Source organism: Halichoeres trimaculatus, unplaced genomic scaffold, assembly GCF_033239565.1.
Source record: "Halichoeres trimaculatus isolate MK-OKI-2021-1 unplaced genomic scaffold, fHalTri1.1 fHalTri1_scaffold_1, whole genome shotgun sequence".
In the NCBI taxonomy this organism is placed as follows: Eukaryota; Metazoa; Chordata; class Actinopteri; order Labriformes; family Labridae; genus Halichoeres; species Halichoeres trimaculatus.
This window is the reverse complement of record NW_027437179.1, coordinates 23199950-23225163: the sequence shown is the minus strand read 5'-3', so window position 1 is coordinate 23225163 and position 25214 is coordinate 23199950. Positions and strand designations below refer to the sequence as shown.

Here is a 25214-nt window from a genome sequence, read left to right as displayed (position 1 = left end):
GTACTATTTGAACGGCCATGAGTGATTAAATATTTTGTCAATCTTTACAGACTTATCAAAAAATTCTTAAATAGCTGAAAACGTTTATACATATATTTTTTAACACAAGGGCATTACTGTTGAAAAACTGTCAGAATACAACTGATCCATAGAAAAACAGCTAACTTCAAACACCAGAAACTGACAAATAAATACTGTTTGAAATTTAAAATTTAATAGCAAAACACATTGTTTAATGGTAACCTCCAGCACAAATGGCTGGTGATAGATGCTGAAACTTGGCAAAAGAGTAACTTTTCAAATAATGCTTCAGGCCAGCAACAAACTTAGCATTTCGTGGCATTTTCATAAGGCCCTAGTGAAGGAAAAGGTGAACAAACTATTTTAAGGCAGTGCTTGAATACATTAGTTTCAGTGTTAGGTGAGGTGCAATAATTTTCAGCATGTTTGTCAAAGGAAATGAAAGTTATAGGACAACTAAGAAATATTATTTCATCTTTAATGTCAAGACTAGTGTGGCTAAATCTGAGCTATTATATTATCATTGTAATAAATGTATCAATATCAATTAAACTTTGATTTTCAGAAATCAGAATTCTACAAGCTAACTTGAGGACATTTTCCAAAGGATAAAGAGAAATGTTGGGGTTACTCAACACAAAAATAAGATCAATTCTAACTGACCATGCCCTCATAGCAAGGCATATCTCAGTGAATAAGCTACTTCCCTGAGTATCAAAGATTACCTTTGTATCCTAGATTCTTTATCAGATAGGACAGCTGCTTAGAGGAAAGAAATCTGAGGAGAGCAGGGATGCAGTGTGAGAGCTGTGCTTATGACTGTAAGAAGATAGGTTGAGCCAAAAGATTCAAACTGGGTCACATGACAAATCCCAGCAAATCTTTTTTTTTCTGCCCCAGCTATGACAATGACTCTGAGTACTTGTGTTAAAAATCATAAATATTCGTGAAAAGTGTTTTTCATGTGAAGTCTAATAGGCCGCTGAAGTTACCCCTGTCTTGTCCTTCACTGAATCTGTCCATGTGGAAGAGGGCTGTGGCTCGCCTGAGTCAGATTTGGTGAAATAAAGTGCACAAAGTATTTCAAGTCAGAAAACCTCATCATATTTATATTCCTTTTTAAAAACACGTCAAATGAAGCAAACAGCCAGTCAGTATGCAGACATCCTTTACAAATTGTTTTTTTTATTTCAGCATAATAGTAAGAAGCCTCTCCTCTGATTTTCATATACTTGAAACTAATTGGATCACAAGGGTACATATTAGTTAGCCCATTTTACAATAATCATTGTAACATTTTTTTAGGAAGTTATTCTTATGCACTCTTTTTCCTACACAAAATAATCAATATCAAGATCCTATCTTAACTGAGGACCATAACTCTGCATGCAAGACTAATAAAGAAAACAACTAATCTGTGATAGCTACTGTTATGCTGTTGTTCATCTAATACCATTATCAATATAATTTACTACAAATACCAGGGACCTTTGTCATAAGAAACAGAACATATTCTTGTGGTACTACCGCCTCTAATGTCAGAATTAGGAAACAGTGGGCTCTCATCTGTACTGATCCAAATTGTTCTGTTGGCCTGTCGTGTCAAGTTGAGGAAGAATAGGCTTTTTCTAAAACCTAAAATCTAGTACAGTCTGAAGAAAGAAAATATCAATTTCTGTCTTTTTTGTCTTTTTTCCTTTCACTCCAGTGTTTAAAATTCCATAATAATAAAAAGGGTCCTTAAAACAATCCTCAAAATGTGATGAGAATATTCTCAGACAATGTAATCCTTGTATCGGTCAAAAACAAAAAAACAAACAAAAAAACAGTAACCTCGATTTTTTATAAACAAATGATCCGAGACTCAAGGATTCTATTGCATTTTACACAACAAGATTGATAGTACTAAAAAAACAATAAATGACAAAAAATGTATTAACAAGAAAAATTATCTATATACTGTATTGCCCTTTAGCCTTTTCAATATGTACTCGTGCTTGCAGCATCCCTTCCAGAGATAAAAAATAATGTTCCCAGAGCCAAATTAAACATTTCTGTCTTGACCCTTTTTCTGCAACTGGTTTATCTTGATCTTAACGTGCTAGTCAAAGCTGAAATCTTCCTCTGCATACACCTGAACCACAACACAATTACAACGTGATGTCAGTGACATCTAAAGAAATCTCCTCCCCTCAAAAAAAAAAACTCATGTAACACAGTGATAAGCTGCATGAAAAACAATAAAGCTTATCAGTCTCCATATCAAGTATGTAACTTATCGTAACTTCAGTGGGAAAAAAACACATTTCAGCCATCTTTTACTGTTACAGCACAGAGGATCAGCTGAAATATGCTGATATGTTAATAAATGTTCAGTCCAGCAGACCCATCCTTTCAACCAGCTTTGACAGAGTGGAAACATCCCACCAGTCACAGAAAGAGTAGACTTCAAGAAACATAAAGTGGCCCTGATCGACAGGCTCCGACCATCAACAGATTTTCACACAGTACAACTGAAGTTTATCATAAGTACAAGAATTTGTTGTTACATTGTCATTTAGTACTAGAATGATTATTTTTGTATCCGCACTCACTTAAGGCTAAACCCAATGACATGACAGAGACATGACATCCATTATTACACACCAACCACATTATATTTGGATAAAAAGGCAACTGTTAGTGTGTGGTAGAGTCAAGCGAGTACTGATTCTGACAAGGTTGCATTCAGTCAAAGCACTGCAGGGGAAACAATTAAGCGTGACTGACTTCTCCGAGGACCCTCAGACTCCAGGAGCTCCCTTTAGGATTCGATAACTGTTACACTGTAATCAGTAACACTGACCCACAATATTCATTTCCATCAAAACACAAGCGCCCTCACAGGAGGACACGAGTCTGCGTTAGCGCCACTGAAGCTATCAACATTCTTTAACCATGACAGCTTTCGGCGATGTAACATAAAAACATACTGTGAAGATGAAAGGCTGCTTCGTCTTGGTAAATACATCTGATCCACAATAATAAACAGTTGAGAAAAAGGCAAAACAAAAATGAAACACACTAAGGCCACAAGATTGTGTATACCCCCAGTTATCTCACACAGAATGTAAGAGTCTGTACAAACATGATGGGACTTTAGGTGGCCAACCTGCACCGGATTCAGATCAGGATGTATGGACAGAGCCCTGATCTGCTTGGTGTGTAAATCATACCCAGTATTCTCAGTAGGTGTGGTAGGACATCCTGGTAAGGCTGCCATCCTGTACCATTTCCTGAGTCCTCACACATGACACAGAAGATGAGACGCATGTGATAATCCTGCGGTTTAGGTCTCTGTGTCCCTCTCTGCATCCACTTCATGGGAATCCTTGTTTACAGTTAATTTCTTTTTTATTCACACACGTTTCTCAAGTCTCCTCTGGATGTTACGTTAACAGTGGCAAGAAACCGTTCATGAGACCATTTCTAATTTTCCTAGTCTGTTTTTGCCCATTGTGTATACTTAGAAAAATTCCTGCTCATAAAAAATAATAAACACTTTCAATTATTTACATAAAATAACCATTGACTTTCACTTGACCAGAGAAAGTCATAGAAATCCTGCTGTTGAACTTGTATTGACCAGATACTTCTTTTAGTAAACCCTCTCAGAGCTCAACACACAGTAAGCTTCTTAATGAGGAGGTATCTAGTCTTAACGACATGCTCAACATGGAGAGAAATTCCATTTTTATCACTGGAGAGGTCATCGTTAGGAAGTAAAACAGACCACATTAGGAAACTTTAGAAACAAGTTCAAATACGTTTTCTCGCCACATTATCCCATATGTTTCCAACACATCCAACAATCCCCAATGCTCTTCCGAGTACCACCAGATGGAGATATATTTGAATAACAATAAAAATCTTTTTTTGTTTTAGCAAAAATCAAATAGATAAAGTACAAAACAGGACCACTGTTCATCACAGAAAAGTCTCATCTTAAAAATAAAAGCAGGGGAGAAAAGGAAACAGTAAAAAGTCAACAAAACAAGAACTCAAATGTCCCTCTGTCATAAGTAATCCCGAGAGCGGAGCTACTCGATCAGCCTGTGCTAGTAGTTGCTTCACTTCGCACAGAGCTGAGAAGAAGAAACCCTGTGGCTTGTCCCGACTCTGGCGGTGTTATGGATGTAGGCAGGATGGAATGTCAGACCGCCAGCCGGCCCGGAGGAGGGTGGAGGGGACTCCAGGTGGGAGGTGCAGGTGGGGGTTCTTGGGGGTATGGGCGTGGTTCGCAACATGGCTGGTTCTCTACTTTGGCTACGCTGCGACCCTGGCATAATCGCCGATGTCGCAACAGCCTGTCTGTCCGTGAAAAGTTCTGCAAAAGACAAAGTGGACAGGATTAAATCAACCACAGAACCGATGATTTTTAAAGTTAAACGTCCCAAAGGAGACAGACAGTACAAAAAACAGCTCTGTGTTTCAGCCATCAGTCATTTAAAGCCTGAAACAACAAGCAGCTGTGGCTTTAAGATCTCTGATTGGTTGGCTAATTGGAAGCCTACTGTTTTATCTCCTTGCAGGTTTTGAAGGCAGACTGTAAATCTGAACCCACAATGTCAAAGTATGTATTGTCCTCAATACCTCCTCAAAAAGATGCTGCAAATTTTCAAACCTCTGTAAGACCTGGGCAGATAACAAACTCTGCTGGACAATAAGCTGCCCCACAATTATTGACAAAAAACAATACAGTTGATATTATTGTAACACCAAATTAACCACTAATATAAACATAGTATATCATTATAATGCAATTCAACCTTTCAAATGCTATAAACTTTTATTTCACATTAATATTTTTTACTGTTTTAATTGGAATATCAATAACTGTTAAATATCCTAAAAAAAATAACAAACAGAAAACAAAAATAAAATAGACTCATTCAAAAATTGCACTTGGAAAAAAAAACATATTGAAAGGAAGCATTTCTTTTGCAATGTAGTCAATTACACTTTGTGTGTACATGTAAATTCTCACTCATCCAAGTCAGAGTGATTCTGAAAACCAGGAAACTGGACTGTTCAGAGTTTTTAAATATCTTTCTTCTCCTTTATCCATGAGGCTTCATCAGCCTCATCAGCTTCATCCCAAACTATCAACAGTCCAGTTGTCTCGGTTTTAAGAATTTGGAATACACTTCAGTTCACTATTTTGCACTGTTCTGGTTGTATTTACCTTGCTCATTCAGTTTGGAGCTGAAATATTTCTACACTGGGGCTGTGGCAATTTGCTTTTCAATCATCCTTTCTCCTAATTACTACTACAGGCATTGCCCCTTGTGAGCTCATGAAGCTCATTTGCTGCACTCTGTGGTTGTTTATGCTAGCCTGATACTTTGATTTGGCACCATTTAACACAATAACTTGTTTATTATTTTAATCTTCTAGATCTATAGGGTTTCCATAACATTTCTTCACAATTAAAAATATATATTACAAATGCAATTAATGAGATATCTTAATCAGATTTGTTCTGTGTACACAGTAGTTGTCAAAGTTTTTAATCACATTGCATTTGTGTATTTCAGGTATCCTACTGATGATAGAGACCCTGTTAAATGAACCTCTGAAAAAATGTCTTCTCCTCAAAAAAAAGCAGAATCCGCGTCACGGTTTATTGAAACAAAATGGGATAAACAGACTCAGCACAACTAAAGAGCTAAGTATGAAAGAGATCCATCGTCACATCTGTCAATTTGTGCATGGCACAAGAAATTTATGGAGACACGGACAGTGTTGGATCAAGGGAGTGGATGACTAAGAATATATAAAGAAAAAAACTGATCCTCTAAGACAAGCCTTTCAGCTTTCTCCAACAAAGTGAATTGTCCCATTAAAATAGTTTTAAAAAATTCCAATAACTGCTCATTTTGTAACTAATTTTTCAGTGTATTTGCTTTTATAATACATTTCTTGAATTGTAAAGAGACTTTATGGACACCATGTATATATTTTTCCATTTCTCTTTATCATTATTATTATTTTTTTTAGATATGCCAGTAAAGAAAAATATATCAGGAAATAGCTGGCCACTGTTCAGTAAAGAATGCTTACTACTTGACGTAATGAGATAATAATGATCTATAAGTGCTCCGTCTGCGTGACTGTACTGTTTGTATGTTTAACAGTCTAAAGCGGCAGTCTCCGTATAATCTAAAAGCTCACTACAGTAAACACAACACAGTAATAAGTGTAATGACTTAGGAATAACAACTATACTACAGTTTTAGAGGCTTCTAGCGTTTAAGAAACCCCTCTTGATACAACTTAAAGCAAAAAATAGACACATAAGTGAGTAGTTGACTCATCCCCTTGTTCAACTTCTCTTGACAAAAAGATCTTGTGATGTTTCCATATGCACGTACCTGCTGGCAGCGTTCACACTGGTAAGGCTTCTCTCCACTGTGGACACGCTTGTGTCTCTCAAGGTGGTAGCGCTGGATAAACCTCATATCACACATGTCACAAGCAAATGGCTTCTCTCCTAAAAGAGCACACAGATACAGTCAATGCATCAATTTAGGTGTCTTGTAAAAACATATTGTATGACATTTCAGATCACTTATCTTTATTCCAAAACTATATTTCCAACACTTGCAAAAAAGTTGGAGAAAAACCTGCCCTAGGAGCATATTTTGACAGTGTAAACTGATGCTCTACAAGGCCTTGTCATCAACTCATTATGTGTAGATCAGAGTGGAATTTCTGGGGGGTTTTCGTGGCCCAGATCTACGCAACATTTTGGCCCCAAAAAACTGGGGTGACTATTTTGAGGCTGGTTCAACATCCCATCAAATGACTTGACATTACAAACTTGGGTTTGTTGTGACCCCAAACGGCAGAGCCTCTCTCAGTGATAGGGTACGCAGTAACAAAGGAGCGCATACCCGTATGAGTGAGGCTGTGTCTCTCCAGGTGGTTACGCTGAATAAACCTCATGTCACACATGGAACAAGCATACGGCTTCACCCCTACACACATAGAGCAATATATTAGCCCTGCTGCCCACAGGTACAAGACATAAAACTTTCAAGCTCAAGCTAACACTGAGATAAAATCTCATCATTTCTGAGTATGTGGTGTTTGTTACTTTTCCTTTTCAGAAAATGTGCTGAGATGTCATGCAAACATGATTTAATCTGTGAGTACAAAGTGAGTCATTTACAGTTTAAAACTACATCAATTCTGGTGGAAACAAAAATACCCACATCCATTGTATTTGTGAATGACAGTTAATCACAGAACATATTGTGTATAAATGAACATATAATATATTTATATCCTCACTTAATGCTGAGAAAACAAAACTATTTTAGTACCCACTCTTCCATCCATGCCTGTATTTATATGGTCAAAAAACGAGTGGGGTGATCAATTTTCAGTCTGGAGTATTTTTTGCAAAGTCTTGAAGAATATAAATTTATAATATTCTAGCATCTTAAAATTGCCCTGAATTAATCTCATTCTATAACAGGCTCAAAATGTAGCTATAAATGGTACAAGCTCGATTCTATTTGGGTGCCATGTTTTACTTGAACATGTGTTACCTGAAACTACAAAAAAAAAATAATACAACAAAAAATATTCTAAGCCTGTAGGTTTCCTCAACAAACTGACCTTTTCTTTTTTAAAGTAATACATTTAGAAAGGCAATTAACATTTGTAAAAGTGTAAACACCCAATTTTACATCCTTTATTACATGTGTCTTATTGTTTTTAGAAAATTTAAATTTTCTGATTTAACACAATGTGACTTAAATCTATGATATAAAATAATTAAGATATTACGCAACCAAAAAAAACATCCTAGAGGGCAAGAAACAGTTTTTAAATAAATAAATTTCCTTGCAAAAAATTAACACTGAAGTGAACCATGAGTATGAGTGTTAAACTGACAACCTGATGGCCTACTACAACATATGCAGTCATAACCATGGCAAAGTCGTGTTAGCCAAATAAAAATAGTGATCAAATGTGATCAATAGAATGTGAAGGGGACAGGTGCACGGACCCATACCCGTATGAGTGAGGCTGTGTCTCGCCAGGTGGTAACGCTGAACAAACCTCATGTCACATATGGTGCAAGCAAAAGGTTTCACACCTAAATGCAGAGCATTAAGGTATCATTATGGATATCATTTTAATAATTTCTGCGTCACAATCCATCAATCAGTTTTAAACCTAAGAATCTTAATAATTGATGGGTTGTTAACCACTTTTACTTGCTCGTTGAGTTTTTCACAGTCCAATGAAAAAAAAAAAAAAAAACTCAATCAAATTCATAATCCACAACTAAACACATGACATGAGCTGATGATGTCGCTGTCCTGTACGCCGTCACATGTAAAGACAGGTGTACAGGTACATCTCAATAAATTTGAATTTAATGGTAAAGCACATTTTCTTTCAGTAGTTCGATTCAAAAGGTAAAACTAAAATAGATGCAGAACACATAAAGTGAAATGTTTCTTTTTTATAGATTTGATGATTACAAATTGCTGTTCATTTAAAGAAAAAAAAAACACTCCAAAAAATTATACAACATGAGACCTATACAAAGTATGTGCCTTCTTTGTGCTTGAAATACTGTAACAATGCTGTGTGGCATGGAGGCAACCAGCCTGTGGCACTACTGAGGTGTTTTGGTAACACAGGGTGCTTTAATGGCAGCCTTCAGCTCGTCTGGTGTTGCTCATCCTACCCTGACAATACCTGATAGATTCTCTATGGGGTTCAGGCCCAGAAAGTTTGTTTGGCCAATCATTATACCATGGCCATTTAACCAGCATTTGGTGCTTTTGGTGTGGGCAGGTGCTAAGTCCTGCTGGAAAAATCATTAACTGTGAGCGGTAATCATCACAATTCAAATACAAATGTTAGAAATATTTCATGCTGTGTATACTGGCTCTATTTACATGAGTTTGACTTTTTGAATGGGACCACTGAAATAAATCAACTTTTTCATGATACTCTAAGCTTATGAAATTTACCTGTATATGTGAAATTCAACAAAATGCAAAGATGTACATTACTGTTAATAGTCACAGATCAGCAAAATAACTGCCCTCATCTGCAGACCTGGAATTCATATTGTTAAGAAAAAGGAAGTAGAAGTTGGTCTAAATGTTATAGGTTCGATGAGCGGGCGCCTACCCATATGAGTGAGGCTGTGTCTTGCCAGGTGGTAGCGCTGAAAAAACCTCTTGTCACACATGGTGCAAGCATAAGGTTTCACACCTAAATGCAAAGTAGCAATATTTTATTACTTTGCCTTCGGTTTCCTTGTTTAAAAATATAGACCTGCACTATTGGTTATTAACCACACAATTGCCAATTCATGCAAAAGCAAACAATATGTTTTTTGAAGTTTCTCCTACAATACATATTCATGAGCACCAAGAACTACACAGCAATTTTAGCTATAAACCCCAAATAATTTTCCGAAAATCTTCAAACTTAAGAATTACAGTGAAAAAACTGTGACTGGTGCCTTTATTTCAATTTGCCTCATTCACCAATAGACTCAAAAGAAGTTTTGTGAAACAACTTTTTATGCATCTTAAAAGCATATATAAATAAAACTCAGACATCTAGATGCAACATTACATTTATATTAAACCTAACATTTATCGTTAATAATTATTACACAAGTGCTGAAGATGTAAAAACTGTTTTTAAAATGTCATTTGTTTGAAAACGTAGGAAAAAGTTACATATTTAAACTGTGAGTAATAATCACAGGTATCAAATATGCAAATATGCATAACAGCAAATATGTCATTTGTTTCAAACTGTTTGTTGAACTTAAACTAAAAAAAAAAACATAAGACTAGGCAATGATGAATTTCATAATGTGAGGGGGACAGGTGCACTGACGCGTACCCGTATGAGTGAGGCTGTGTCTCGCCAGGTGGTAACGCTGAACAAACCTCATGTCACACATGGTGCAAGCAAAAGGTTTCACACCTAAACGCAAAGCATTAAGGCATTATTTTCAGTCTTTTGTATCTGTTGGTGTTTACAATCCATCAATAGGACCATTTATCTATGTTCAGAATTGATGGGTAGTTAACCACTTTTCCAAATGTTTCAATTTTCACTTTCGCAAACAGCTTCCTGTTTTAAACCGTTATCTCTGATAAAATTCAGATAATAAACAAATTTCACTGCATGAACCAATTCCAAATCCACAACTTTGACACATCACATGAGCTGATGATGCTGCAGTCCACTGTTTAAATGTTTGTATTAAATTAATACATGCAGACTTGCTTAAGTGTTGATACGGCAAACATGCTGTATTTAGGCTTGCCGCTCTAATCCTTTATAAAGTATTTTTGGGGAAGAATGCAGTCAACTTCGGAAAGGCTGGTTCTGTTTAACATCTCAGTAAAATAAGTTCGGTGGGCGGGCGCCTACCCATATGAGTGAGGCTGTGTCTTGCCAGGTGGTAGCGCTGAAAAAACCTCTTGTCACACATGGTGCAAGCATAAGGTTTCACACCTAAATGCAAAGTAGCAATATTTTATTACTTTGCCTTCGGTTTCCTTGTTTAAAAATATAGACCTGCACTATTGGTTATTAACCACACATTTTCCAATTTCTACCCCAATTAATGCAAAAGTTCCAATTTCTTCCAAAAAGTTAATCAACTACTAGCACAAAAAAATCATGCATGTCAAAAAAACTGGTGGCTTACTCAGACAACCTTAAAAACCCTGTGAAAGACTGCAAAGTGACATTACCGTTTATGCAACAGGCTTATGTCTGAAGTGGACTGAAAACTAAATGTGCACAGTTTTCGAACACTGAATGTCATGGGCACGGTGCACGGACCCATACCCGTATGAGTGAGGCTGTGTCTCGCCAGGTGGTAACGCTGAAAAAACTTCATGTCACACATGGTGCAAGCATAAGGTTTCACACCTAAACGCAGAGCATCAAGACAATTAAATTTGTGTCTCTGCAGATAAGGGAAAGAAATATTTTAAAGATATAAGGTGTCTAATCTGAACTAAATTGATGACTGTGGTTAATAACCAATGTCATACCCTAAAACAACAAAAGGGTACAATGTAATATGATAAGATACTGTTTCAGAAGTTCACAAATGGGATCTTAAATCCACGTATACATCACAACACATGAGATGATGATGTCATCTTTTCTAGGTTACAGTTAAGTAATAAATGTGTATAAATAAAGATGATTAGATCTACATCAGGCAAACAGGTGTTGCAGCTTCCTAATTGTATATCTTGGTTATGATTGGCAGGCGCCTACCCATATGAGTGAGGCTGTGTCTCGCCAGGTGGTAGCGCTGAAAAAACCTCTTGTCACACATGGTGCAAGCGTACGGCTTCACCCCTATACACACAAAGTACCAACTTTAGCAAGAAACAATCAACTGCCAAAAATGATCGATGTCAAACTTTACTAAATGCTTAGTAAAGTTTGGTTGCACTCATCAGCGCCTGGCTTACGCTATAAATCCGAATATGCAATCAAAAATATTTACTATTCCAATTGGAGAGACATTTTCATGTCCAATTGATGTTGAGCTGTGTTTAGCAAAGCGATTCGAGGGACAATCTTCAGTAGAAATCAAAACAACTATATATTTCCTCAAAGCCCGCCAAATGAAAAAAAAAAAAAGAAAAAAACAGACCAAAGTCCTTCAATGCTATGCCAATGGGTGTTCGAGTAAATTTTCTACAATATTCAACTGGAATTCCAAACTTTGTAACTTGAATTTTGTGACGCTGATCAAAGAAGTCAGACAATTTTAGGCAGTTGGGAAAATAGCTAAGAACATCACAATAAGATATGACATTTGTTTGCACAGAAACTCTTGGTATTCAACTGATTTCTTAACCAATACTGCTTTGGATCATCAGACTGAAACTGGATTGTTAAATAAACAAATGAACCATTTACTTTGCTCTCTCTATATTTAGTTAAAAGGCATATATTAGAAAGCATGTGTTAATTGTGACAAAACACAGATATAAAACAATTCATAATAGTGGATCATGTTATTTCCTCACCATATCTTTGAATGTGAAATGACACAACTACAGAGCAATGTGAGCAGTTGGATCCTTATTCCTAATTTGAATTTCAGTGACAGGAAATAAAACTTATGTCCATTTCAGCTCGATAAAAGCCTAATGTAAAACACCAGTACCTTAAATAAGACCCAGAGGTCCCGCCCCCCATAAACCAGGAAACATCACCAAAAAACACTCCTTAATTCAGAATGTTGGTGATTCCTTCTACACCTGTCTTAGATTAACCAGACTGACCCATTAACTAGATTATCCTTGAGTCTTTCATAACGTGAAAAATGATACAGTCTGATTAAACTGCACACATTTAGAACCAAACAAGCTGAAACCTAAGACACAAGACTGCAGCTACTTTTCAGTTATCGCCCTTCTCGTTAGATTTGATAATGTGCCATTTTGACCTGTGTTGACCATACCTAAGTTTTTCAGAGTTATCAGAGGATTCAATAATAAGATAACATCTCAATATTATCCTGATTGACTAACCCTTTAGTGTGGCGTGTGTAATTTCTAAGCTGAGATGTCATTTCATATACAAAGTAAGGGTGAAGTTTCATTGGGCCAGCACTTGAAAAGCTTTTTGTGCATAGTACAAACAATAAACTTTGTTACTAATAAGGAATACAATCTAGTGTTTGAAGCAGCCAAATAAACAAAAACGTGTAGCGCATGCATGACCAAGGTCATAAGCAGAAGAAGTCATGGCAGAAAAAAAGAGGAAGACATACCCGTGTGCGTAAGACTGTGTCTCTCCAGCTGGTAACGTTGTATGAACCTCATGTCACACATGGTACAAGCATACGGCTTCACCCCTAAACAAGGCACAACAAAGTTAGATGCAGTTCAACACACAGACAAAGCCCACAACATTAAGTTCAGTGTTTTTTTTTTTTTATTAATGCATGCATGTATAAGCACAGACAGGATACTATCAGACACATTACACTAAAAAATCCAGACATATTCAAGAGCGCACAAGCAGTGCACAATGAAGAGACAGAAACAGGATTTTGGATTGCAGATTTGAAGATTTAGTAAGTCAAAGATTTATCATTGTTACCAAGTGTATATCTTATTAAATATTACTGTCGGCTAAAAATGCAGGTCAATTAATGATGGCTGTCACTGACAGTAGACAGCATCTCATAGTACAGCCCAATTTGACAGGATTTTGATTTAGAGAGAGGTTTTAGTGTTTCCTTACTTTAGGTTTATGTATATCATTTTTGACCCCTCGTACATCTGTTATGACAGAACATCCATAGTTTGGACAATACGGTTAAGACACCAGTATCAAAAACAGTTACCCTACAAACTAACAATTGACTGTGCAAAACTGTGATAAATTTTATAGTATTTTTTTTTAAATTACATAATCTTTACAATTTTTTTTTTATTTAGAAAGTCAAACAAAACAGCACAGACAGTCTTTTGGATATATTTGACTATTAAAACCTGCATTCAACTCTTTTTTTTGGTGTAATGTGTCTTTCAAAAAGAATTTTATGTAGTACTCAACAATAGACATGCAATAGTACCATTACAATGTGGAAAAAGGTAACTGACAAAGAGGGTCACTTTTTCAGTGGACAGTTTTCCAACAAAGCCTAGAAAGCTATATTAAAACATTTTAATTGGACTTTGTTTAATGGGGAGGCTTGACAAATAGAGAAAAAATGTGAAGGAAATAGATATGAAAGGTTTTTGGGGGGAAACAAAAACAATTTAAGCATACCCGTATGAGTGAGGCTGTGTCTTGCCAAATGGTAACGCTGGAAGAACCTCATGTCACACATGGAGCAAGCGTATGGCTTCACCCCTAAACGCATACAGTACCAAACTTTAGGAAAGTGCTCATAAACTATGTACACACAAATATATTGCTTTACATGGTCACTGTCACTGTTACTTTATATATTTATAGCAATCTTGTCACTGTACAAACAAGACATAAATGTGTTTATGTTCAATACTAAATAACAGATCACACACACATACACACAATGAGTACACCCTAAACAAACCAGAGTATGCTAAAACTTTATATTTTCACAATTTATATATGGAATGTTAGCTTTTTTTATATCAATGCACTCTCACAGGTAGGCAAAACATGGGGGCTAAAATGTACAACTTCTAATGTGGTCAGGTAAGAGGGATAAGTAAAACTTATACCCGTATGAGTGAGAGTGTGTCTTGCCAGGTGGTATCTCTGGAAAAACCTCATGTCACACATGGAGCAAGCATATGGCTTCACCCCTGCACACACAGAGGAAAATATTTTGTAAAAAACAACACAATTAACTGAAAAGGACACACTCAATTTGATTATGTATCTAGACATGCCTAAAGAAGTGACACAGGCTAGGTGCACTGTTTTGTGTTGTGCTAAAATCTTTTTCTCTGGTCATATGTGTGCCAATTAAACTCAGTAAAGCACTTTTGTCCTATAAAGGGTATTTTTTTTAATTCTAGCTTTGAAAGGAAGATCTGCAAAAAAGCCTCAGGACACTTATTAAGGATTAATTTACAGGCACTGAAGTGAAGTACAAGAGAGGTGCTGTGATTTGAAAATAATGCCATGAAGGTTACAGCCCTCGTCCTGCGCCAGCTATTGAAATGCTTGATGTTTACCAACAGTTTGAGAAACTAAGTTCTATAAGTCATAAAACAAAGGGCAGATGGTGTAAGGTGTACTGTATATTAAGTTCTATTGGAAAAAAGAAAATGGGAACTTGTACCCGTGTGAGTGAGGCTGTGTCTTGCCAAGTGGTAGCGTTGAAAAAATCTCATGTCACACATGGAGCAAGCGTATGGCTTCACCCCTACACACACAAAAAGTATTTCAACATAAGCTTGAAACAGGGAAAAAAACAGATTGAACATATAACCATCAACTTCTCCCCTAGAAAAGCTCTTCTGCTACTACTACTGCGGGTCACACACAGGCAAAAACAGATGTTTGTTCTGCAGTACCCCATTTGTCACATTGTTATCATGAGATGAATTAAAGCCAAGTAAATTATCTATATGAAAATGCAATGAAACAGTGTGTGCAGAAGAACATAGAGCATTCCTTAGGGGAAAAGCTGAAGTTGTGTGCAATTAGTACAAGTATCCATCTATGTATGTATGTCTCTACTCAACAGCTACATATTACAACACCTATTTATGTCTGGATAGGTTGCTAGCACAGCTCAATACTCAGTTTGTACAGAACTGTGATTTCAAATAACAGGTCTTTCTCTTATCCCACTTAGAAATGAGCTGAGGTATTCAGACGCATACCAGTATGAGTGAGGCTGTGTCTTGCCAGATGATAACGTTGGAAGAACCTCATGTCACACATGGAGCAAGCGTACGGCTTCACCCCTACATACACAAAGTATTCACATATTAGCTAAGACGTTCCTTCAGCGTCAAAGGAAGGCAGGATTCAGACATTTAATCACAGGGACCTGGCAACAATTTCACATTCCAGCTGAGCTTCATGCCAAGAGGTGCATGTTGTTCTTTAGCTTAAAGTGACCTTTGTCTTAACGAGCATTCATTTTTAAAACAGCAGCAGCAACAACAAGAAAGCCAAGCATGAATGAAACAACACATAAATGTCAGCAGCTTTAGCAATAAATGTCTACGACGGTGATCACACTGGCCAGCTGAAGCTGAAACATCAAACATCTCCAACATCTTCCTGTTATTATTGTCTACATGTTTTAGTCCTTTCTACAGCATGTATGTTATCAATCACTGAATCTGAAAATGGTGTGGATGGTTTAATTTAGGTTGGCTTTGTTTTGAATTATAAAGCTGCGCTTGTTCTCTAGCCTTTCACACTGACGATCTGCCACAACTTTCAAAAGCTACCAATCTGATCTCCGCCATACACTTACAGAAGCAACAACGATGTAACAGTTAGATAAACACAGACATTTTCAAAAGCCAGAAGATGACAGCTTAGACATGTGAGCTGGTCAGACATAGTCATGTAAAGAAGATGTGGACATCAAAGGACTATTCCCATAGTATACCATGGCACAAAGCAAATTCTGTATAACAGGAAAAGGCAGTAAGGAGCTGACATAAACTGTAACATATGAACTAAATAAAGTCAAAAAATTATCTGCAAATGTTTTAGTCTTCAAGTTAAGCCACAAACAATCAGGATTTTAAAACAGGTATTATGTGACATTGTGTTTCGGAAATAACACACTTTTATCCTGGTTACAATGTGATCAATCAGCTCAACCCTTTGCTGAGTATGACACCGTCCCGTTCATCAAACGTCCAAAAAATGATGGGACGATCCCTTTGAAATGATATCCCATTAAACTGATGTTGGGTGACAAAATGTATTTCCAGTACATAAACTAAAATGCCAGCTTTATCATTTACACTTTTAGATAAACTAAAGAAAAAAGTACAAAGCCAAAGAAACTGTTGTTTATCAGCAATGGTACAAAAGGGATAATACACTTTGAGTGGTCCACATGAGAAATTTTAGTTTTTGTGCCAGAATCAGACCCACCAAATTTGGCATCTTGTTTTAAATAACTAGAATGATTTTAGTCTGGAGCAGCTTGATGTACAGTTTCTTAACTTGAACTGGGTACGGTAAAGGACGCATACCCGTATGAGTGAGTCTGTGTCTCTCCAGGTGGTAACGCTGGAAAAACCTCATGTCACACATGGAACAAGCGTATGGCTTCACTCCTACACACACAGAGCATAAAATTGTTAGCTTTTCAATCTAACAAAAAATGTGGACAACAAAAATATTTGGAGGGTTTTAAGTTAAAAAAAGAAAGAACAGATGCAGTGCTGCTACAAAAAGCAACAGCTTATACTCTATTTGAGATTATACTACTTTCAATAATATAATTATACATTTTTTGTATAATCAATGTCAGCTGAGCTGCTCAGAGTTGGTCATCAGTAGTTCATCAGTTAAGCGTTTTTTTCAAGGACTACTGAGGTGGTGCCACTGACTTTGAAAAGTATTTGGGTGGAAAGGGACTTACCCACAGCATACTTCTTAAACAGTGAAAAAAAAAGAGATTAATGTGAAAGGGTGCAACACAAACTGTAACTTAAGTCCTCAACATCCCCTTTGCATGATGTATGACTAATGAGTATAATAGTCCTTTGATGTCCATGCAGTTAAAGTCAATGATAAAGCAATCATTATCAGCAAACATTTATTGTTTGGGGATTTTTTTTAAGAACCAAATCTTCAGTGTCTTTTCAGGCCTGTGCTTGAAGGCTGTCACAAACATACACTGGGGTCCATAAGTTTGAGTCCAATTTCAAGTCCACTATCAAAAAGTCTTGTTTCTATAGTTTCTTTTTCTTTTTTTGCTTATCTCAATTCTTTAACAAAAATCTAGTTTGGATGTGAAAATATGTGTATGGCTTAGATCCCAAAAAAGATCAAAAAGATCCAAAGGATGCTGCTGAATACCAGAAGAGTTCCCCTGCACTTATCCACTGTTAAACTGAAGATCATCCAGGAGCTGATCGCTGATAAGATTCTCAAACTTTGAGCCTTGCTATGAGCTGAAGTCAAAAGTGTAGAATATGATGGAAAACACTGAAGTTCAGGTTTAGGTGAAGACTACAGATCTAAGTGACCACGCTCTGTAAGAACCCAAGGATCGTGTGGATATGAACACAACAGCAACATTTGCATTATTTCATTATTTAGACAAATTCAAATGGAGTATCCTATTTGACTTGTTAAAACATTTAAGCAGCAACAAGTCAAATTGTTGTCAGTCACATGAAACATGAGCACCAAACTCCCAACCCAATACATCTGCAACTGATGCCTGTCCAACTGTTTTTGGGCTGGCCATGGACTTCCAAAACCAAAAATATATCCGTTTTATCTTTGATATGCGAACAACAGTTTTCAATAGTGGACTCGGGACCATTGAACCACACTGTATGACATCAACCTCCATAAACTCTTCCTGGTGTTGGGAGATCAATATGTATAAGGCAAAAACTATGCTTTTTTGGGGGTGAACAGATTTGATGGCTGGCTTTGTTGGAAATTACTGTCCACAGACAAAATAAACCCTGAGCATCTGTCCATTGATCCAAGTGACAAACTACAGATGTAGTCCCATTAATGTAATATGGGTACGGTTAAAGGACGCATACCCGTGTGAATGAGGCTGTGTCTCTCCAGGTGGTAACGCTGAATAAACCTCATGTCACATACGGCACAAGCATACGGCTTCTCCCCTAAACCGAAGAGCACCAGTTTTAGTTCAAGTCCCCACAGATACCACCAATTAGCTGTGAGGCAAAAGCTATAACCAAACAAGGGTTTTAAGCAGGCCATTGCAAAACCTTACAGTTGCTGCACACTCCTAAAGTCAATCCAACTCAAGCTTTCAGAGCCTCAATCAACACATGATTCATGTATTCAGGCATAAAAAATGTGGTTTTACTGTGAACTTGAGTTGTTCCAAACACAACCCATACCTGTATGAATGAGGATATGTCTCTTCAGGTGGTAGCCACTCCTAAATGCTCCATAACAGTGATCACAGATAAAGTTTTTCTGCACTTTGGATGATGGACCGTTCTCATCTCCGCCTGTGCCCTAATGACAACAAGAAAGAAAAACGGTTTATCATTAGTTCAAACTGTCAAACTCACCATGGAAAATAATAAAATTGATGTACACTGAAATAAAGGTACAATCTGTCAAAAATACCAACCCACAACTACTTTCTGCGAGAGCTGACAGAATGCCAGGATTCATGTGGCATTTTGGTAAGCGCAAGCCATAAAATGTCAGTCACCCTGCTTTGAACATAAAATCCCAATTTGTCATGCAAATTTTGACATTTTTTTCCTTAAGTTCAAATTGTCCTTGGTGTGAAAAAAGCAAAAAGGGGTTGTTTTCTTTTAACGACGTGTAATTAACATCTGAATTGAGAAAAACTGCACAATCCTTCCTGATGGCCTAATGCCCTCATGTCACTGCTCCCCCTGTTATGCACACAACTGCAGTTATTGTGCTTCGCTTCACTATGCTCCCCTCCCCCTCTTTCCTCTCCAGAGATCCTCCACCCCCTCCACATCTTCCCTGAACTCCTCCCCCTACCCCCACACAAACAAAAAGTGCATACATGAAAGCTCCAAATCAACCGCCCTCCAATGAAGTGAGTTAAAAAAAAAATCCTGCAAGCAGCAGCAACAGTTTTTGGACTAGAGAGCAAGCAAAAAAAAAAAACATGCAGAGCAGAAACCAATCCCTTTTTTAGCGACCACAGCCACTGACCTTCCCTCCCCTTCCCTCTTGTTCTCTCACTTTACAGGGCGTTACTGATTTCCTGTTCTTTTTTTTCTGCTGCATGTCCTCATTGGCCCTCATCTCCTTCTCGTCCAGCAGACGGGGTGCTTGGAATTCACCTTCTTTCCGGATGAGCTACAGGGACCAAAAAAAAAAGTCAATATTTCCTTGTTTGAGAAAACCTCAGAACAAATATCTTATACAAACATGAATTTACTGACCAATCATTATTATTGATAAGTATACTGTTTGACAACTAAATACATAGTGTTTAAGTGGGATTTTTTGCACCTATAAATTTGAGTATAAAACGTGATCCACAAGCAAAATTTATTGTATATCAATATTGTGGATTGATTGTACTTGTTAAAGCAAAGTTTATTTTACTCCGTTTAATTTTACATAAATTGCAAGTTTGGCCTTTAGTGGCATTTGACCTGATACCATGACTAAATAAAACAGAAAGTCATATTGGTAGTTAAGAATTGAATCACTATTCAAGATCCTAACCAGGGGTGGGCAGCTCATTCCAGATGGGAGGATCATGTGACTCTGGGGAGCACGGTCAGGTCCCTCTCTCTGTGGTGGTGCATGACCAAGTGGGGCCATCATTTTTTTGGGTGGAGCAGCCATGGAGCTGGCCTGCATCAAGGCCATACTGGAGAGAACAGCTTCGCAGCCAAGCAGCCCCGCCTGTGAAGACAGACAATGCACAACAACTTGACTTTATCAACTGAATCAAAGTTTAAGAAAAGATCTACAACAAAAAAATTTCTGCATTTCACACAATATGGCATTTGCCAAGCTAGCCTTCAACGACAACAACCTGAGTGACACAAAACTGCAAGTAAAGTTATTTGTAACCACTTTGGTGGTCTCGGAAAACAAACCCATTTCATATGGTCGCGGACTGAGCTGCTGGGCAGATGTGACATTGCTGTGGTGTATGTGAGCGCAGGGACAGGGGTGGGGACAAGGTCATCCAGAGATCCGTCAGTCAAGATGGTCGGGCTGGTGGGAAGCCACACCCACCTCACTCATCTAGCATTAAAACTGAGGAAGAGGAGGATGTGGATGAAACAGACAAACATTAAAATTACCACACCATCACTGGCTGTCTTTGTCATTACATGCTCTACTGACTCCAACTTGGGTGGCCATTGTTCAAAATGACATTTACACATCTAAAAACATGACACACACAAATATGGTAGTTTGATGGAACTGTAGCATGTACATCAGTTGACCATTCCACATGCATTTACATATTTCTCCTCCTATAAAATCCCAGCAAGTGAAAATATCCATCCTCCAAAGAAGTTGGTTTGGAAAACAATTCACCAGTTGACCTAATTCTGTTGCTTATTACATATGATTACAATAAAACTCACTGCAGCCAAAACATCCTCTTGTAATAGACATGATTAATATGGTAATTTGGGGTACTGACAACAGCCAGCCCCACTAAGGTTCAACACATGTAGACATCTGCTGTGACATAGGGAATATGTTTCCTTTGACCATTTTCCCCAAAATATTGCAGAAATTAAGAAGAAGGAAATCTTCGATTTTCTGGGGTATAAAAAATAAGACTTGTGAAAGGCACGACATCAAAAGCAAAACCTTATACAGTAAATGCCAAGTCAAATTTCTTAATAAGAGTTTAAAAGAAATGGATTTAGTTATCTGAAACAGATGCCAATAAAAGGTTGTAATTTGTCTTTCAAAAAATACTTAACATTTGCTTTTTCCCCACCTACAAATAAATTTGGGTTTGAAGGTTTTACACTAGTTCTCTCATCTACAAACTTAATGCTAACAAACCAAACACAGAGCACAAAATTTTTTCATGAAAAAGTGCACAACTGCATTCTACTGTAGCTGTCAATCTTTGTCAAAAATGACATTTTATCATAGTATTTAACAACTATGTGGGGAAGCACGTAAAGAAGGTAAAGAAAAGAAAAGAAGCAGCAGGTAAAGAAAAGAGGATATAAATCACTTTGGCATTAACAGACAAACTACAAATACTCTTTTGAATAGCATACAGTATTTTTAAATCTATTAGCTTGTGAAATTACAAGTGTTGTAGTTTTTAATTCAACTAAAAGTGCGTGATGTAAAATTGAGTTGAACTGGATTTAAATCTGTTTTCAATTTTTTAGGACTGCAATTCAATTAGCTACGTTTAGGGTGCACACAGTCATACTTCAGTTAGAGTAACAGAATAAAGCTGTTTTGAAAGCATACTGTGTATGGGAAACTTATCTGCAATGATCAAAAGGTAGACAAAAGAGAGGGAGGAGCAATTTTGACTTATTTGATTTTTGTTGTGGTAATTACAGAGCTTTGCTCCTCAAATGAAAGGTGTGAACAATTTAATTTGTATAAAAGAACTTCAGAAAAACTGATTAACCTGACTGATACATATTCTGTGAGGATATACAGGGAAAAAAACATTCAGTAAAAGCTTGTTTGAAAACGATTTGCTGCAAGTGAGGGGGTTATTTGTGATTTATATGATAAACTGAAAAGGAAAATGCGATGGCCAGACAGGGGAAAAAAACAACAATTTATGTTTAAGTCGTTATCGAATCGAAAAGCTCCGCGTTTTGGTGTAGGGTTTGACCAAGTAACGTTATGATACAAGAAGGCCATGAATATACCCAAAGAAATACGACCATACATGATTTCTTTCAAAGTTAAATGGGTGTAAACGCGTGTCGTGTTGTTAAGTATCATCTTAAAGGCTAACGGTTCCCTGTGAGTGCAGAATTATAGTGAATCGATGCATTATTTTCACCAATCCCGTTAGTCAGCTAATGTTGCTAAGAAAATAGACTACTTGCGCAAAGCTAACATTTGTTAACGCATATTAAGATACTTCAAAGTCAAATTACAGGGATTTTTCAAAGGTATGTATTGTTTTAGTAGCAAGCAGGGGGAGCCCGAACCCAAACATGCTGTTGCTGTAAAATATAACATTTTTATGCACTATATTTGGGCTGGCCTCCGCACTACCACCCAGCCTCTCCTTAGTTTGGCTGATGTTGAACAAGCTGGCTAACACCAGCTAGCAAGAAGCTAGCTGCTCGCTGGCGCCCTCGCCCACTAAAACGTGAGAAATCGAGCATTTAATTTTTGCTCACCTGGTCATCGATTTCAAAGGGAAGCTTTACGAGTACATCATCCTTGCAGGGTGGACATATATTCTGTCAACTATTTCTATAAAGTCATACAGAAGCTCGAATCGTTGAAGACAAGATTGAACGATAAAGACAGTCGTGATGGCCGTCGTCGGAGTGCCTCCCCCTCCTGATGATTAAGCTAACGTTTGTTAGGGGGTTAGCAATGGCTAACACTGACGCTGATATATTTTAGGTAATCTATTCACTGTCATTACTGAGCATGTTCGTTTAGAGATTAAAAAGCAGGCTATTGAATGCACAATCTAAATCACTAAGAATCTAAGGGTAAATGAAAAGGTTTGTATGTGCCTTGTAGCCTCACTCACCCGACGTTTTCCACAGCGTCTAGTTTACAAACACAGGAAACGCCACAGGATGTAACCCACTCCCCCACACAGCAGCACAGCCTCATCCAGCCCAGAGAAAAGGCTCATCTTCTTCTGTCTGTCCCCCCTGAACGCAGTACGGGGCTTCCAATTGTGCAAAAAATAAAATCAGTAAATGAATTATAGATTTGCTGGAAGACAACGCATTTTTGATGCTGTGTCTTTTACTGATGTTGTTAGTAGCTTGCCTCTCGCGGTAAGAGCCTGACTCGGACGACGACTGAAAGACGCAGATAAAAGGAAGGAGTGGACACCAAGATGGGTGAAAACGGACGGACACACGGCGGATCAGTCCGTAGCTACTCTGCCTCTTTGGTTACTGCGCCTGACCAATTAACTGCCTCAATTATACTCATACAGCTTTAAATGCTGCTATCTTCTTCAAATTTAATAGGATATTAAAAAATCCAATCTGATAGCTGCCTTCTAACAATGGCGTCATTATCACATAAAACACAGAAACAAATCCCTTGATGTGACAATGGATTCTAATTGAGCATGTATCCTTATGACCACATTCCTATTACCCTTTGTTCATGTATGGAACTAACCTTTACCTGTCATACAAAGTTTTTGATGTCTAAGGACAAATGACAAAAGATCTATAAATGTAATCCTTAATAATTCCAGTGCACTCCCACCCTGCACTTGAGTCTACATATTTTCAGAACACTATTGATCCACCATAAGACAAAAACCACAAACTGGCCAAATAGAGCAAATATTTTGTTGGGAGTTCCTATCCCTTGTAACTTACATTTGGAAGGGTGTTTAACATTAACCAGTTTAAAGATAATCCGTTGTATATCCCTGCTGTTAGGCTTGCTCAGGATAATACAGTAGCATAAGGATTGTTATGGTTGCAATCATTTAATGATTTTAAAAGAGGAAAGGCGCTTGTTCCACATGTGTGTTTTAAAAAAACATCTAAATGAGTGTTTTCAATCACAAACATTCTCACAGAGTTTGCTGTGGTGCTGTTTCTAGAATATGTTTACCTGTGGTTTACTTTAACGTGAAACCTTCACCCCCGAGATCTGCTTATCTAAAACGGTCTTTTTAACCGTTTCTGTAACAAAATGCTACATTCACAAAACTGATTATGTCTCCTTTCTGGTTATTATGATACTTGTAATAGTCATAACTGAAATAGGGGAGACTGGGTATGGTTGTAACATGGGGAGAGTTGTAACACCACCAATTTCATCAGGGATAGGAGTCATATGATCATTTCAATGTTTACCCACTTCCACCGTGATCACATATGGTGATTGTCTGGGCAGAAAACAGGTGCATGCAGATTCTATAGAGAAAAAGCTGATTTTGAGGTAAGAAAGTTTGTTTTTGTTTTTTTACTGAGACTATACTTTGTTTAGTACTTAAACTATTCCAGATAAAACTATGTGACTTATATCAGAATGAATTGTAGTTTCTCAGGCATGTGATACTTTTTCCCATGCTAATTTCAATCCATTATGCTAATACAGCTAGCTAAACACTGGCTGACAGGAGTGGGGTGGGTTGTGACACATCTTTAAAGTGTTACAACCATCCCCTTATGTACACCTAAGATCATTTTCTTGATTTTAATAATGTTACACAATGCCCAGGCAGTGGAAAAGAAAGACTGACAGAGGTGTGCCTGCTGATGTTTTTAAAAAGCATTTGATGAAGTCACAAAGAACAGCAAGTCAGTCAAATCAATCACGGAGGCACATGGGATCTGCCATGTTACTTCAAATCACTGCAAAATCTGAGGGTCCAGTGATATCCCAGTGTGGGTTAAAGGAGCTGCAGCAAGGTTGTCTTTAGGTTTTGCAGGAGGAAATGTTGCACCTTGAAAAAAAGCCATCACTCCAGGGTTACAAGCAACCAGTTTTCACCATTATGACTTTGAATTAAAAATACATACACACACACACACACACACACACACACACACACACACACACACACACACACACACACACACACACACACACACACACACACAAACACACACACACACACACACACACACACACACACACACACACACACACACACACCTGACCTGTGTGTTCTTTACACAGCTAAATTGTAGTGTTTAAGCATGCATACTGTTAAGGAAAGATGTACTCTTGAGTCAAACAGAAAGTGAGTTGTGGTCAGTCAGAGAGAGAGAGACATTTTTCTGGATTGATCTATTTCAATA

The 25214-nt window shown here is 37.5% G+C and overlaps 1 protein-coding gene across 24 annotated transcripts; it reads right to left on the bottom strand.

Annotated features, from left to right (window-relative positions):
- Nucleotides 1–1193: 1193 nt before the first annotated feature.
- znf740a (zinc finger protein 740a) lies at nt 1194–23367 on the bottom strand. Of its 24 annotated transcripts, none has more exons than XM_074673247.1 (21): nt 22961–23365; nt 20337–20499; nt 19957–20139; nt 19435–19581; nt 18630–18750; nt 18303–18386; nt 16767–16850; nt 15426–15509; nt 14873–14962; nt 14313–14396; nt 13873–13956; nt 12866–12949; nt 11353–11436; nt 10912–10995; nt 10489–10572; nt 9952–10035; nt 9223–9306; nt 8087–8170; nt 6957–7040; nt 6435–6553; nt 1194–4387 (listed from the first exon to the last, which is right to left on the bottom strand). In XM_074673247.1, exons 2-21 carry the CDS (start codon nt 20379–20381, stop codon nt 4214–4216), a joined length of 1971 nt encoding a protein of 656 aa, XP_074529348.1. In that variant the 5' UTR covers nt 20382–20499; nt 22961–23365; the 3' UTR covers nt 1194–4213. The 24 variants fall into 24 exon arrangements, with proteins under 24 accessions (XP_074529348.1, XP_074529582.1, XP_074529419.1 ...); XM_074673481.1 differs by having other exon boundaries at nt 19465–19581; XM_074673318.1 differs by lacking the exon at nt 22961–23365 and adding an exon at nt 22596–22953.
- Between the last annotated feature and the right edge of the window lie 1847 nt (nt 23368–25214).

Bases quoted from the DNA above. Each gene is read 5' to 3' on its own strand.
- znf740a (XM_074673247.1), bottom strand. From the start codon at position 20,381: ATGTCACATCTGCCCAGCAGCTCAGTCCGCGACCATATGAAATGG. The intron at 8,171-9,222 runs GTAGGCGCCCGC...CTCTGCATTTAG, and splicing joins ACACAGCCTCACTCATATGG to GTGTGAAACCTTTTGCTTGC. The intron at 7,041-8,086 runs GTATGGGTCCGT...CTATGTGTGTAG, and splicing joins ACACAGCCTCACTCATACGG to GGGTGAAGCCGTATGCTTGT.